Genomic DNA, 14,458 nt, shown 5'->3' on the forward strand with positions numbered 1-14,458 from the left:
TTTTTTTTAACCATTTTTTTCCTCCTCCTCTCAAACCACATTGTAATACAATTTCATCCTAAAGGTCAATTGACAATTCTTTGTTATTTTTAAATCATATTTAAATTGTTTATATAAACTTGTTTCGATTTATAAATTAATATCATAAATGTCATACACTATTGATGAAATTATCTAAACTAAAATAACTTTTATTTTTTTATTTTAAACCATACACAAAAGAAATCATAAGAATTTTTAAATCGAAAAATTGTCATAAATTTCTTTGGCTTATTGTTGGAGAAATAAAAAAATCGAAACACTTTTCGTTTCGAAAAATTATCATAAATTTATCTGGCTTATATTGTCAAAAAACTTTTCGTTTCGAAAAATTTTAATAAATTTCTTTAGCTTATATTGAAAAAAAAAAACAAAAAACTTTTCTTTTTTTTCTAAATCAAGATACACAAAGAGAATTAAATATAATTTCTAATTTTTTATTTTCTTAAATAAAAAAATTTAAAACAATCGAAGAAATCAGATGTAAAAAAAAAAACAGTCACACTTTTTTAAATTTAATCAACTATATCAAATAATAATAATTGAAAATATTTATTCAGTACAAAATTGATGAATTAAATTTGAATGATAAAAAAAGGATAATTTCTAATTAGTGATGTAGAATTTGTCAAATACATAAATCTCATCACAATGAATATAAAATATAAAAATTAAAAAAATTATAATTAATTTGATGGTGTAGTTGATGGTCTTGATGACTTTCGTCTGCTAGAACCACCACTAGTGGTTTTAACTTTTTGTGGTGGATTTTCAAGAGCATCCAGTTCAGCATCGGTCAAACGATCCTTGTACCAGTCTTTGCTGGAATTTTATCAAATAAAAAGATTAATAAAAAAATAAAAAAACAAATAATATTATTTTTAGAAATAACATTTTAAGTGAAAGGTTTAAAAGCTTTTAACAATATTCTTTCTACCCACAACATTATTTATGCTTTTGCCTAATCGTATTTTTAAATTAAAAAAAAAGGAAAAAACCTACCATTCTGGTATTTTTCGTGCCCAATCACATCTACCAGTTGTTTCATCAAATACTTGTCCAAGTTTACATCCACTTCTTCTTGGTATTTCACCATTAACACATACATAAAAAAATTGACAATCTTCACTATCTGGATAACGTGGATGTGTTGCTTTTATTGAATCATCAACAATTGGACATGTAAAATTAAATAATTCACGTGATCCACAACCTTTTTTTTGTGCTTCATCTGGCCAATTACAAATTCCAGTTTTTTCAGAAAATACTAAACCATCTGGACATTTTATTGTATTAAATTTTCCTTCAACACAATAATAAAATGTATCACAAATTGTTTGATCTTCATGACCAAAATAACCATGCATTCTTGGACAATTTATTGATGGCTGTGGTGGTTCTACAAAAGTAAAAAAACAAAAAACAATTAATTACAATTAAAAACATAAATGAAAAATTAATTTAAAAAAAAAACTTACGTCGTTTTGGACGTTTGGTACAATCAATACCAAATGGTAAATCACATTTTTCATGTTCTGGACTAAAATCATTAAATACAAGACCATCTGGACATAGTTTTACAGTAAATTTACCATCACGACAATCGAAATATTTATCACATTGTTCTGGATCTGGAAAAAAACCATTTGGTTCTGGACATTGTTCTGGTAATTCAATGTCATCATATTCTTCACTATTATCAGTTGTTACAATTGATGCTGATGTTGTTGTTGTTGTTGATTGTCTACGAAGACCAGGTGAGGCTATTTTACGTCTACTTAATTCAGATGCCTCCTGCTTTCTCGTCAGTGCAGTTACCGCCCCTGCAAGGTCATTGTATCAATAGTTAAATTCATTTCACCTTCTCTTTTTTATTATTTTTATTATACATTTTTTTTTTTTCATTGAGTTTTTTATGTTGCGGAATTCCAGGGTTTTATATATGAAAGGAAAGGAAAATATAACATAACAAGTTTGGAACATTGACTTTTTTTTTTTTTAAAACCATGTAGTATCATCAAGAAGAAAGTGAGAAAGTATTTATCTACCATCTCATATTTAACATGTAGATTTAAATAAATAATATACTCTATTTTTTATTTTTAATATTTTTCGGTTTTTTTTTTCATTTTATTTTTTATTGTCAGTCACTTTATCAGCGACTATCATTTTTTTTTTTTTTGTTTTTAAATTTTCTGTTACATTTGCTTTACAACTTGTTAATTAACAACTTCAGTTATGACTAAAACATTCATTTTTTTTTTTTGGTTTAATTTGACTAGTATTATAATGTACTTTTTATTTTTTCTAAATTTAGCCTACACATGGGGGGAGTTATGTTGTGTTCTAGCTTACAATAACAATTTTAAAAATAAAAAATAAATAATGAATAATGTTTAAATGATAAATTGTTTTATGCACTTTTACAATAAATTTTTTTGATAAATTAATTTAAAAAATGAGTACGAATGATGTTATTGAGACTCACCGAAGCAGGCAATGAACAGAATTATTTCCGCAGTCTTCATTAATGCGTCACGGTTATAAGTAATCGTAAATTTATTATTAAACTTTTAAAATCAAGTTTAATAATTATTCATTTAGAATTTTTTTTTTTTAATTATTAATGATTCCACGGCCGTTTCGATTGTGGATGCAATGCGTGATGACTAGTGATTACTACTGGAGCGACTGACTATGCCACCAAGAATCTTATATGTCTCCCCCACTTTAAACCATTTTTTATTTTTACCATTCAATTCTGTATGTACGTGGCAACGACATACAAAACCAGCAAATTAATAAATTTATTATTTTAGCTTTTAGAGCTTTTTCCACATGACAATTAAATTTCTATTTTTTTTTTTTTTTCTTTCATTATTCTGTTCATATTTTTATCCTTTCTTAGAGTACAATCCTAATCACAAAATCAATTCAAGTATTTATCATAATTTATTTTTGTATATATTACGGAATAATTAAAATTATCATATTTTTTTTTTGTATTTTGTTAATTTGACTAGAAAAAAAAATACTTGAATTTTTTTTGCTTTCAGAATATATATGGATTGTTTTTTATCGGCAACTGAATTAATTGTACTTAATTATTTATTATTTTTATTTTGTCTATGTAAAATTTATAGAAAAGTGTAAAATTGTGGCAGCAAAGAACACAATTTGGTAATGCAATGGCGATTGTTTTGGAGCATTACGCAAAAAAAATTCGCTCAACCCCCAGAACAACATGTATATAGTTTATAATATATATATATATATTTGTAAAAACGTTTAAAATTAAAATAATAAATAAACTGAAAACAAAAAAATTGTACCTGAGCTTTGTATTACTCGGCAATGGAACTACCGGGTATATATATAATATAATAATATTAATATTAATATATATATAAATTTTTTGTTTTGTTTTGTTTTGTTTTTTTTACTAAATATATAAATTTAATATTTAATACGAAGTTTCACGATCCCACCAACCACCGGGATGCTTTCTAATCCATAATTTACGTAATTCATCATAAACAAATATGACAATTGCAAATGGTATACCAGGTAACCACCATGTTGCTTCAAGTGGATAAGTTTTTAATATTATTTCCATAAATGGTGCATATGATACAACACATGCCATTACAACTTCAAATACAAGACCCCAATTTAATACCCAATTATTCATTCCTTGTTGAAATATTGAATTACGTCTTGTTTTACAAATAACAGCATCAGCAAGTTGTACAATAACAATTGCAATAAAAAATGCTGTATGACAAGTAAATTCTAATACTTTTCGTTGTTTATATGTCCATTCTTGTCCAAAACCATCACGTAAATCATTAACAGCAACATTATCCCATTCAGCACGTAAACCAAGTAAACGTCCAGGATAAAAACCATAATCAGCCATGACAACAAGATAAGTAAAGAAACCAGCAGCTGCTTCAATCATTCCAATTTGTCCATAAGCCATGAATATTAATTTTCCACTAACAAGATGATCTTTCAATGGACGACGAGGACGTCTATAAAATATTATTATTTATTAATTAGATTATTTTATTACAATTAATCCTAAATGATTAATAACTACCTCAACATAATGTCATTTTCTGATTTTTCATAAGCCAAAGATATTGCTGGCCACATGTCAGTACCCAAATCAATACATAGTACACATATAACACCAACAGGAAGAGGTATTCCCAATGCAATAAATGCTAAAAATGGTGTTATTTCTGGTATATTACTTGCAAGTGTATAAGCAATACTAGATTTAAGATTATCAAATATACGTCTTCCTTCTTCTATACCAGTTACAATCGATGCAAAGTTATCATCTAAAAGTATTAAATCAGCGACTTGTCGACTGACGTCAGATCCTAAAAAAAATCAATACATTATTTTATATATTAAGGGCGGGTGGAAAAAAAAAAAAAAAAGAGACAAAGACATAAGAAATATGAGAGGAAAAAAAAATGACTTACCACTTATTCCCATAGCGACTCCAATATCAGCTTTTTTTAATGCTGGTGAATCATTAACACCATCACCAGTAACAGCTGTTATAAAATGAAGTCTTTGACAACTTTCAACAATTTGTAATTTTTGTACTGGTGATGTTCTTGCAAATACAATTTCTGAATGACTTTGTATAAGTGTATCAAGTTGATTTGAATCTAATTGACGTAATTCAGTACCAGCAACGACAATTGAATGTGATGAATCTTGTTGTGGATCTTCAGTTATAATACCAACTGATTTTGCAATTGCACGTGCTGTATCAGGATGATCACCAGTAACCATTATTACTTTAACACCAGCACAACGACATCTGTATACAGCATCTGGTACACTTGGTCTTGGTGGATCCAGCATAGCAATAAGACCAATCTAACAATCAAAAAAATAGAAACAATAAATAATTTATTATTGATGTAAATATACTGATTAAATTTGTTTTTTTTTAATTTAATGATAATTACCAATCTTAAATCTTCAAGAGGAAAATTTATTGGATCAGCATTAAATTCAAAACCTTCTGGAAATGCATCTTCTGGTAATTCCATATCAGCAAAACCCAATACACGTTCACCATTTCTAGCAAGATCATAACAAGATTCAGTATATGCTATTTTAACTTCTTCAGTTAATTCTTGTGTTTCACTACCAAATGCAAGTTTAGTACAACGTTCAAGTACACGTTCAGGTGCTCCTTTTAATGCCAAAAAATGCTTTCCATTATAAAAATGTATATTAACTTGAAATTTATCAGTTGAATTAAATGGAATTTCAAAAACCTAATTAAATAATATAAATTACTATTATTAATATTTTAATATTTAATTTATACATTAAAATTTGTATATAAATTTAATTACTTTTGAGTATTGATTTCTGTAAAATTGTGCACCACCTTTGACAAGTAATTCCATGCATTTTAATAAAGCTGAATCAGATGCATCACCAAGAATTTTACGTTTATTAAATGGTGGTGGTGGTCCTTCAAATGGTGCCCATTCAGCACGATTACAAAGACTAGCAACTCTAGCTAAACTTTCAAATCCTGCTGAACTTGAATATTTTTTCCATGTATCAGCTGCCATGACTTCTTTGAGTTGTCCATCATACCACAAATGACGAACCTAAATAATAGTAATAATATAAAATAAAATAAATAAAAAATAAAATTTATAAATATTATTAATTTTATAACATACTGTCATTTTATTTTGTGTTAATGTTCCAGTTTTATCACTGCATATAACTGATGTACATCCAAGTGTCTCAATTGCTTCAAGATTTTTAACAAGACAATTTTTACTAGCCATACGTTTTGCTGTTAATGTTAGACTAACAGTCATTGTTGCTAATAAACCTTCTGGTACATTTGCAACAATAATACCAATTAAAAATACAAGTGAATTTATCCAGCCATAACCCATTCCAAGTGACATTGTGAAAAATGATACACCAAGAAATATTGCCCAGCATGATATATATGTCATAAATGAATTTATTTCATGGCTAAGTGGTGTTGGTCTTGTTGGTAATGTTGATGTTAATTTTGCAACTCTTCCCATTACTGTTTGATCACCACAAGCAACAACAACACCTCTTCCAGTTCCTTTAAATAAAAAATATACATAAATATATACTCACTGGAGAAAAATCTATTTTTATTTTCATGAGTCATTCATGGAGCTTTAAGAAATCAACTTGAAAAATTATCATTAACTTTGGTAATTATATTAAAATTTATTTAATTTAGTTTTTTTTTTAATTTCAGTAGAAATAAAAATGAAATTTTGTTTATATTTCGAAAAGTTGAACGGAAGTTACTATCATCAAATCTTATATTTTACTATTTAAATATCATCAATGTGTGAGTGGTATGACTCGAAATAAAAATCGTTCTTTATTTAGTTTATATAAAAATGTGTTTTTCTAATTTTGGAAATTATTCATAATTTTATAAATTCATGTATTAAAATATTTCGAAAATATTGTAAAGACTTGTATGTTAATTGAAAATTTAGCTAGTCACTCAATCGATTAGTGAGTCATAAAAAAGATTAGAAAAAAAAAAAAAAAGACAAGATCTAGTTTCCCTACCATAATAATTTGGCCAGTATCCAACAAAGATTAAATGTAAAAATAGATTATAAATTTATTTACCCTCAACAACATTTGTAGAAAAAAAAATCATGTTTCTTGCTTCAAGTATACTTCCAACTTCTGTCTCAGTTGATCTTATAAGTGCCAATGATTCACCAGTTATTGATGCATTGTCAACTTTAAGACCTAAAAAATATCAAAAAAAGAGACAAAAAAAAATATTAAATCTCATGATAAACATTAAATATGATTATCGAAAAAATGTATAAATTTAAACCTTGGCATTCGAGAATTCTAATGTCAGCTGGTGCTCTATCACCAACTTCAATAACTGCTATATCACCAACAACCAATTCAGTAACTGGAATTTCACGTTTTTCGCTGTTTCGTAAAACCATAGCTTTTTGTGGTAATAAATCATTAAATGACTCAAGGATTTTCATACTTTTAGCTTCTTGATAATAGCTAAACATTCCAGTTGTCATTATGAGCATTATCAATACAGCACCAAGCCATAGATGATCTTGAGAAGCTGACTCTTCAATCTGGTGCTCGAGCAAATAATTTCCAAAGCATAAAAATGCCCCAATCTAGATAAAAAAAATTTTATTGTATACACAATATACAAATACATAAATTACAATGCCACCTCGAAAAATCAAATTAAATTTAAAATTAAGAGCAACAAAAATCGATTCAAATTCAACTAAAACTTTTAAACTAATTTCTAAATAAGCTTAAAAAAATAAAAACCATGCTTTTTAAATTTAAATTAAAAAAACACGCAAAGTAAATATCCAGATCATTGCAGAGAGGAGAAAAAAAAATGTAAAAAAAAAAATTTGGAGTCCATCTTGATCTAAAAATATTTTAGGGAAATAAAAGCAAAAAGAAGAAAAATAATTAATTGGAAAATATTACAACATTAAAACACAACATTTATAGTTTTAAAATTTTTTTTTTTATTAATTTTTTTTACCCAGATAAGAATGGAAAATCCTCCACAGCAACATCGACAAATTTTAGCAAATTCAGATGTCTTCTTTGGTGGAGTAAGGGCGTTGGGTCCATTGATAGCCAATAATTCACGAGCCCTTGATGCTGATAGTCCTTGTTTTGGATCAACTGTTAATTTTTTTAATAATTCACTGATACCTTGTGTATGGACATCTGTTTCAATGTCTTGTCTAAGTGCTTCCAAATCATTTGATGATTTGTGTGGTTTATGTAAGAACGGCATTGTGCGCTCTGTATAACGTTGTCTTGCCAAGGTCGTCTCCAAATGATACGATGGAGCAGAGCGCGTTAACAAGAATAACTGAATTTATATTTTATAATTATTATCATTTTTTCCAGAAGGGGCAAAAAGTGTTTACAGATGGAGCTTGTGAAGGGGGATGACGGTGATCACGTGATTGATCAATAATTTCAAAGAATTTTATACATACGCTCTATGTATCAAAATTATATACATATGTATTGACAACATATTTATTTCTATGTACAAAACAGTCAATTAATTTATCTAGGTTCAATTTTTTTCATCTAGGTACATAAACAATATGAAAAATAATTTTTATTGTAAATTTTTTTTCATCAATTAATTTATCATTAATATTTTTATTGTTTTTAATTTATTATTATTTTTTTTTTTTATTGTTTAGTTGGATACAAATTTTAATTTGTTTTGTCCTTCATTGTTTTGCAAGTATGTTGAATTTTTTGTTTCATTTTTTGTGTATTGATTTGAATTATTTTTTTGTTTTTTTTTTTGTTGAAAACCTAACCTAAGTTGATGTTTTTTTGTTTTTGTTTTTATTGAAGGAATAATATTGATTATTATGTTTGTTTCAGTGACAAATGTTAATCAAGTTTTGGGTGATTTTTATGATGCACTTGTTAGAGTAAGATACCCTGGTGTTGCAACAATTGAGTTGAGTAATTTAGAAGCAACTGTGTTGAATAAAAATCAGAGAAATGAATTGTTGCATTGGTTGTTGATACAGAGTTTAAGATCAATTGATTCAACAACAATAGAGCCACAATCTGATAATAGTATGTTGATAATAATTGTTTAATAAATTTTTATTGTTGTTTGAATGAAAATTATTTTTTTAGATTCACTAGTGCAATGGTATTCACAGATTGGAATTTGTAATGACAAGGAGGCACTGCTTGTTTGTATCACGATTTTAATTGATGTTGTTGTTGTTTTTATTTTGATGCTAGATCATTAATGATGATGATGATAAATTTTTTTTAAAGGGAGAGTGTACGATTGAAAATCAACTGCCAACAATTGTCAAGCTTACAGAATTCATCATGAATATTTTGGGTGTTAATGGACAAGCAAAAGTTATTCCCCAAGAAGCTGAAAATATCATAAATTATTATCTAAAAAATGAAGTCAATATTATTCCATCATTTGTTAAACTCACAACAAAGTTAACACCCAGTGAGGCTCGTAAATATGTCAAGAGTGTTAATGAACGTGTTAAGGAACAAAAAATACCAGACAGTCCAGCAAACATCAACAGGGTACCATTTTATATTACACCAAACTTGATAAAAATTAAATTACAATGTTAATAAATTCATTTAGGAAGTACTGGAAAATTCTGTTGATGGAAAAATAAATGAAAATGCTCACGACACAACAGCCACAATCATCAGCAAATTTTGTGAGACATTTGAGGACATCAATCAGTGGAAAAAACCTAACAACAAAAAATCAACTGATGTAAAAACTGGATCCTTTGATGACTGTATTGAGAATATAAATAAAAACTTTTCAGACTTAATCAAGGTAAATTTACCAGTCCTATTGTCCAGCTAAATTTTAATAAATAAATTGTTTGTTTGTCTCTAGACTTTGAATAATAAACATGAAGTAGAAAACCAAATAATTCCAACAAGTTTAAATACTGAAGACAGCCAACTGGATCGAGCTATCAAAGACGTCGTTGTCCGAATGGAAGAGCTCAACAAAGTTCGTGATCATGACCATGATTAACAATTAAATTAAATATAAAATTCTAATTATTTACTGCACCAATCCTCATGTATCATCACAATTTTTGATGTTATTAATCAATAAATAAATTATCACCTAATTATTAAAACAATTAAATTATTAATCTTCATTTAAAATTAAAAATTGTCCAATTATAAAAAGAGCATATTTGACAAATAAATAAAATGTAAGGTAATGTTTTGTTTTTTTGTTAATAAATAAAAAGTGTTGATAAATTAATTTTTGTATTTTTATTAACAAGTCGTCTTAAAAAATACAAACATTATTTTTATTTTTTTTTTTGTTTATTTAAGATCTTGGACGTTCTTTCTTTTCTTTGTAAAGTGCAAGTAATGAAACATTGGCAACTTTGACAACCTTGAAACGGACACCTGGGATGTCACCAACGGCATGACCTTTACGACCAAATCCAGCAACCAAGACTTCGTCATTTTCTTCAATATTGTTTAAACAACCATCACGTGGTACGAATGCTGTGATTTTTTTGCCATTTTTAATGAGTTGAACTCTTACACATTTACGAATAGCAGAGTTAGGTTGTTTAGCTTCAACACCACTGTAAAATATAATACAGTGTAATTAATTTTGAGGTTATAATTAGCATAATTACTATTACAATAATAGTATCAATAGTAAACTTACACTTTTTCAAGGACAATTCCTTTAGCATGGGAAGCACCACCAAATGGATTGGCCTTCCAGCGTGTTCCCAAATGGGCTTTTTTATAGTCCAAATCGTTCCATCTTTGCTCGCGTCTATGGTTAACATGCTTCCTAGCAGTTTTGATTCCACGGGGTTTACCTTTATATCAAAAAAAAATAAATATTGTTATTAAAATAAATTAACAAATTGTACATGTAATTGTCTAACAATCTTTTTTTTTTTTTTTTTATTCAACACCGGTAGTTGAATCACAATGAGATTGTCGTCGTCGTCGTCGCGTTAGAGCCACGTTTTTTTTTTTTTTTTCAACACGCATTATATAATAAAACAATACAAACTCGAGCGAATTTTTATATTCACAATTATTGTCAAACACTGATTAATAATTATTTATAATTTAATTTACACAAATTGGTAATTTAAGAGATTATTAATTAATAAATACTGGAGTAAATGTAACCTACCCATCTTGTCGGTTCAGTTCGCGACGTGAAAAGAATTTGTAAGAATAGATCAAGTCGTCGCAGTGGATATAGAATAGCATCATGTGTACATGTGTGCTGTGTATGTGAGCATTCCTATTGGTTGTTTTGAGAGTTGAATTTATGACTACACTCACGTCTGAGTCTAGAAAAAATCTAGTGTTTTTCTTTTGTAAATAGAGCTTAAGTAAAATAGGGGTTTTTGATAATTATTCGAATTTATATATGTAGATGAAACAATATATTAAAATGTATAAATTTATTTAATTAAAAAATATAAAACAAGTAGAAATATTCCAATTAAATATTTAAATAGTTTAACAGCGAAAAAAAAATTTCAAAGATTAATATTAAAGCTGATGTACACCACGGTAATTTTTCGTACAAATAAATTAAGACAGTTTCATTGTATTTCAATACATTAACACGTGCGTCGTATAATTTAATAAACGTGTTATTATTTAAATAAAAAATAAACCATTGCTTTTTTTTATAATTAAATAACTAAAAATATGGAGACTATTACAAGTGAGGCTCAATGGATTGAAGTATTTAACTCGATTTCGCTGGAATTTCAGCTTGAACAAGTAAGTTTTTTTTATTAACCTACCTATTCATTTTTTTTTTTAAACTAAACATTATAATATTATTAATTATAATGTTTTTGTAGATAAAGATTTACGGAAAATATGATGATCAAAGTACAGACGATTATGATTCTGAGGATGACTTTGATCACCATGAAGACGATTCCAGTGGAGAGGAAAGATCAACACCGTCACCAGATACTATTTTCGATAATCGCATGATACAAATGAGACCACTATTTGCTCTTCAACCAACACTTGAATCAAGTAATAAAATTGAATTTCCAAAGGATAAAAAAAAATCTTTTAAATCAAATACTCGTAATAATGATACATTAATTTTTTACAGTATGCAACGATCGACGTGCCCAATTGATTAATTCAGCTTTTACAATATATCGTTTTACTCCACCTTATGAATTTTCAATCAATGAATTGCAAAAATTAGCAGATGATTTAAAATGTACATTTCATCTGTGGGGACATAATCTGAAGGAACTATATATACGAGATTATCCTTATCAAATATTACAAACGATTAATACTATTTGTCCAAATCTTAAAAAACTTTGGTTGGACATGGAAGAATTAGACAGTGAAGATTGTGAAAATGCATTTTCTAACATGGCCCATCTTGAAGAACTGGAGATAACTTGGTCTAGTAAAAATTCAACTTTACCAACGAGTTTGATCAAATCTATAGAACAAGTTGGTGGGACTTTGAAAAGTCTTCGACTTATAAATGTTTCAGAAGCTGATCGTCGTTTACCAGATTCATTCGTTTCGGTAAGTTTAAATTTTACAACTATATTACAAGAAAAAAAAATATTATTTATTTTTATTTGATTATTAATAATTAATAATTAATAAATTATTTATTTTTCAGGTATTTCCTCGATTAATCGTTTTAGAATATTTATATTTATATGGTTTTGGTGATCTAAATCAAGCACTAATCCAGTCGATAGCTGAAATTGAGAGTTTAGTTGATCTAGAATTAATTCCTATTTGGGTGGAGGATCTACAGTCTACTATGAATCCCATTGGGAATTTAAAAAATCTCAAACGATTGAATATTCGTACAGATTGTGGTGTTACAGATGAATTTTTGATTAATCTTGGCAATAATGCTAAAAATTTAAACGAATTAACTATAGATGGTACAAGTATAACGGATAGGGGTATCATGGCACTCAACAAATGTACTCAATTAGAAATACTTGGTCTTAATTCACGTCCATCAACAAAAAATAATGAGTTCATTACTGATCAATCAGTTGAATATTTATTTTTCAATAAAAAATTGGAACGGTTGAATATATCAAATTGCATTAAGATCACTCATAGTGCAGTTCTTAAACTTGCTAAACATTTAACAAATTTAAGAGAGTTATATCTAAAAAAAACGCTTTTGACTGTTGAACTTGCCAAAGAGTTACGTAATATAACAGAATATCGTAAAAAATCTTTATGGATATATGTTTCTAAAGAACAATACGACTGTTTCAATTCATTGGAATCAGACAAATTATGTTTTATCATTCAACGTGACTCTTTTGATATTTATAAGCATTAATTTTGGTCAATTTATTTTTCATAAACATGTTATTCAATTATAATTTATGGATGTTGTAAAACAACATTATTTTTGGTTTTTTGGAAAAAAAATGTATGACATATATCATCATAATATTAAAACTTAAAGTTGTATTAATTTAATTATTATTTCGATATAAATTATGTATCATTTAATTACGTTTAAAATAAAAAATAAAAATTTAATAAAAATAAAATAATATTTGCTTGATTATAATTTATTTTTATACTGATCACAGGTTTCATTCCATTCAGAGAAAAAGCACCCTTTCGAGTTTGAGATTCTAATATATATTAAACATCAACCAGGCAAAATTTTTTCAAATTGTAGATTTTGATATTCTAGCTTTTTAATAATTTAATTTAATATTTATTCTTTTTGACAATAAAAATAATTAATATTTAAATATTTTTATTCAAATTACGAGTATTATTTATAACGACTCAGTGTCATGCGCAAAAAACAAGAATATATAATTTTCTCTTGCATGTCAGTGATACGAGAGTGTAAATGTACCTTCAAAAGTAAACAATAACACATGGGGGTCTGGGAGCCATGAGTGCCCATGAGGTCTGATGAGGTCTGTCCAGGTCTGTATTTCCTCGCAACAAGTTACATAGTGCGGTCTGTATTCTATACGCTTTTAAACACGTGCATCGAAAGTTTAATTGACTTGTTATTTAATAAATTAAAAAATAATCAATTGACTTTTTCTTACAGATTAGATTATTATAAAATATGGAGACTTATAAATTCGAAACTCAATGGCTTGAAAAACTAGCCTCAATTTCGCAAGAATTTCAGGCTGAAAACGCAAGTTTTTATGATGGCAGTAGAAAGGAAAGAGTCACCACTCATGAAGAACGCATGATAAAATTGAGTCCACTATTTGCTAGTCAACCAAAATTCGAGAAAGGTAATAAAATCAACTACAAAAAGAAAATAATTTTTTTTGTTTCTAATTAAATACTTATATATTAATTTTTCAGTATGCAATGATGCAATCAACAAACTAGTTTATTCAGGCTTTACAAGTTATGTTATTGCTGTCAAATCAAATCATATATCCGAGGATCTAAATGAATTGCATAAACTAGCAGATGATTTAAAATATATAGTTGATTTTTGGGGACATAATCTGATGGAACTAGTTATAATCGGATATAAATTTTCTAAAATATTGCCAACAATTAAAACTACTTGTCCAAATCTTAAGATACTTAATTTGGAATTTGAAGAAATAGAAGTTAGAGATTTTGAAAATGTTTTTTCTAATATGTCTCATCTTGAAGAACTGATGATTGATTGGAAATGTGAAAATTCACCTTTACCAACGACTTTGGTCAAATCTATAGAGCATATTGGTAAAACTTTGAAAAGTCTTAACCTTGCAAATCTTGCAAAAACAAATGATCGTCGTTTACCAGA

At 27.3% G+C, this 14,458-nt stretch overlaps 5 protein-coding genes across 6 annotated transcripts; 2 read left to right on the plus strand and 3 right to left on the minus strand.

Moving 5' to 3' along the window:
- Positions 1-543: 543 nt before the first annotated feature.
- LOC122858426 (protein obstructor-E-like) lies at positions 544-2,906 on the minus strand. Its single transcript, XM_044161318.1, has 4 exons — positions 2,528-2,906; positions 1,518-1,862; positions 1,042-1,438; positions 544-861 (listed from the first exon to the last, which is right to left on the minus strand). Exons 1-4 carry the CDS (start codon positions 2,565-2,567, stop codon positions 726-728), a joined length of 918 nt encoding a protein of 305 aa, XP_044017253.1. The 5' UTR covers positions 2,568-2,906; the 3' UTR covers positions 544-725.
- LOC122858425 (sodium/potassium-transporting ATPase subunit alpha-like) lies at positions 2,867-7,995 on the minus strand. The gene is made up of 9 exons (XM_044161317.1): positions 7,646-7,995; positions 6,944-7,256; positions 6,727-6,852; positions 5,769-6,175; positions 5,430-5,693; positions 5,034-5,348; positions 4,536-4,941; positions 4,142-4,430; positions 2,867-4,073 (listed from the first exon to the last, which is right to left on the minus strand). The coding sequence occupies exons 1-9, from the start codon at positions 7,904-7,906 to the stop codon at positions 3,503-3,505; spliced, it is 2,952 nt and encodes a 983-aa protein (XP_044017252.1). The 5' UTR covers positions 7,907-7,995; the 3' UTR covers positions 2,867-3,502.
- Positions 7,996-8,179: 184 nt separating this feature from the next.
- On the plus strand, positions 8,180-9,838 carry LOC122858427. Of its 2 annotated transcripts, XM_044161320.1 has the most exons (7): positions 8,180-8,215; positions 8,331-8,374; positions 8,521-8,721; positions 8,785-8,843; positions 8,932-9,204; positions 9,269-9,472; positions 9,536-9,838. In XM_044161320.1, coding segments are annotated over exons 2-7 (882 nt in total). In that variant the 5' UTR covers positions 8,180-8,215; positions 8,331-8,373; the 3' UTR covers positions 9,680-9,838. The 2 variants fall into 2 exon arrangements, with proteins under 2 accessions (XP_044017255.1, XP_044017254.1); XM_044161319.1 differs by lacking the exons at positions 8,180-8,215; positions 8,331-8,374 and having other exon boundaries at positions 8,465-8,721.
- A 77-nt stretch (positions 9,839-9,915) lies between these two features.
- LOC122858428 (40S ribosomal protein S23) lies at positions 9,916-10,953 on the minus strand. Its single transcript, XM_044161321.1, has 3 exons — positions 10,829-10,953; positions 10,343-10,502; positions 9,916-10,256 (listed from the first exon to the last, which is right to left on the minus strand). The coding sequence occupies exons 1-3, from the start codon at positions 10,830-10,832 to the stop codon at positions 9,989-9,991; spliced, it is 432 nt and encodes a 143-aa protein (XP_044017256.1). The 5' UTR covers positions 10,833-10,953; the 3' UTR covers positions 9,916-9,988.
- Positions 10,954-11,299: 346 nt separating this feature from the next.
- LOC122856557 (putative RNA-binding protein EEED8.10) lies at positions 11,300-13,009 on the plus strand. Its single transcript, XM_044158237.1, has 4 exons — positions 11,300-11,433; positions 11,517-11,700; positions 11,783-12,219; positions 12,320-13,009. The coding sequence occupies exons 1-4, from the start codon at positions 11,359-11,361 to the stop codon at positions 13,007-13,009; spliced, it is 1,386 nt and encodes a 461-aa protein (XP_044014172.1). The 5' UTR covers positions 11,300-11,358.
- The last annotated feature ends 1,449 nt before the right edge of the window (positions 13,010-14,458 follow it).

This window comes from Aphidius gifuensis, linkage group LG5 (assembly GCF_014905175.1).
Source record: "Aphidius gifuensis isolate YNYX2018 linkage group LG5, ASM1490517v1, whole genome shotgun sequence".
NCBI lineage: Eukaryota > Metazoa > Arthropoda > Insecta > Hymenoptera > Braconidae > Aphidius > Aphidius gifuensis.

Excerpts from the sequence above, each read along its gene's own strand:
- LOC122858428 (XM_044161321.1), bottom strand. Across the intron at positions 10,257-10,342 it reads GGAATTGTCCTTGAAAAAGT|TGGTGTTGAAGCTAAACAAC; the intron begins GTAAGTTTACTA and ends TATATTTTACAG.
- LOC122858427 (XM_044161319.1), top strand. The coding sequence starts at position 8,508 with ATGTTTGTTTCAGTGACAAATGTTAATCAAGTTTTGGGTGATTTTTAT. Across the intron at positions 8,722-8,784 it reads AGAGCCACAATCTGATAATA|ATTCACTAGTGCAATGGTAT; the intron begins GTATGTTGATAA and ends TTATTTTTTTAG. Across the intron at positions 8,844-8,931 it reads ATGACAAGGAGGCACTGCTT|GGAGAGTGTACGATTGAAAA; the intron begins GTTTGTATCACG and ends TTTTTTTTAAAG.
- LOC122858425 (XM_044161317.1), bottom strand. The coding sequence starts at position 7,906 with ATGCCGTTCTTACATAAACCACACAAATCATCAAATGATTTGGAAGCA. Across the intron at positions 6,176-6,726 it reads TTCTACAAATGTTGTTGAGG|GAACTGGAAGAGGTGTTGTT; the intron begins GTAAATAAATTT and ends TTTTATTTAAAG. Across the intron at positions 5,349-5,429 it reads ACAGAAATCAATACTCAAAA|GTTTTTGAAATTCCATTTAA; the intron begins GTAATTAAATTT and ends TTATTTAATTAG.
- LOC122858426 (XM_044161318.1), bottom strand. The coding sequence starts at position 2,567 with ATGAAGACTGCGGAAATAATTCTGTTCATTGCCTGCTTCG. Across the intron at positions 1,863-2,527 it reads TCTGTTCATTGCCTGCTTCG|GGGCGGTAACTGCACTGACG; the intron begins GTGAGTCTCAAT and ends ATGACCTTGCAG. Across the intron at positions 862-1,041 it reads GCACGAAAAATACCAGAATG|CAAAGACTGGTACAAGGATC; the intron begins GTAGGTTTTTTC and ends ATAAAATTCCAG.
- LOC122856557 (XM_044158237.1), top strand. The coding sequence starts at position 11,359 with ATGGAGACTATTACAAGTGAGGCTCAATGGATTGAAGTATTTAACTCG. Across the intron at positions 11,701-11,782 it reads TCAACCAACACTTGAATCAA|TATGCAACGATCGACGTGCC; the intron begins GTAATAAAATTG and ends AATTTTTTACAG. Across the intron at positions 12,220-12,319 it reads TACCAGATTCATTCGTTTCG|GTATTTCCTCGATTAATCGT; the intron begins GTAAGTTTAAAT and ends TTTATTTTTCAG.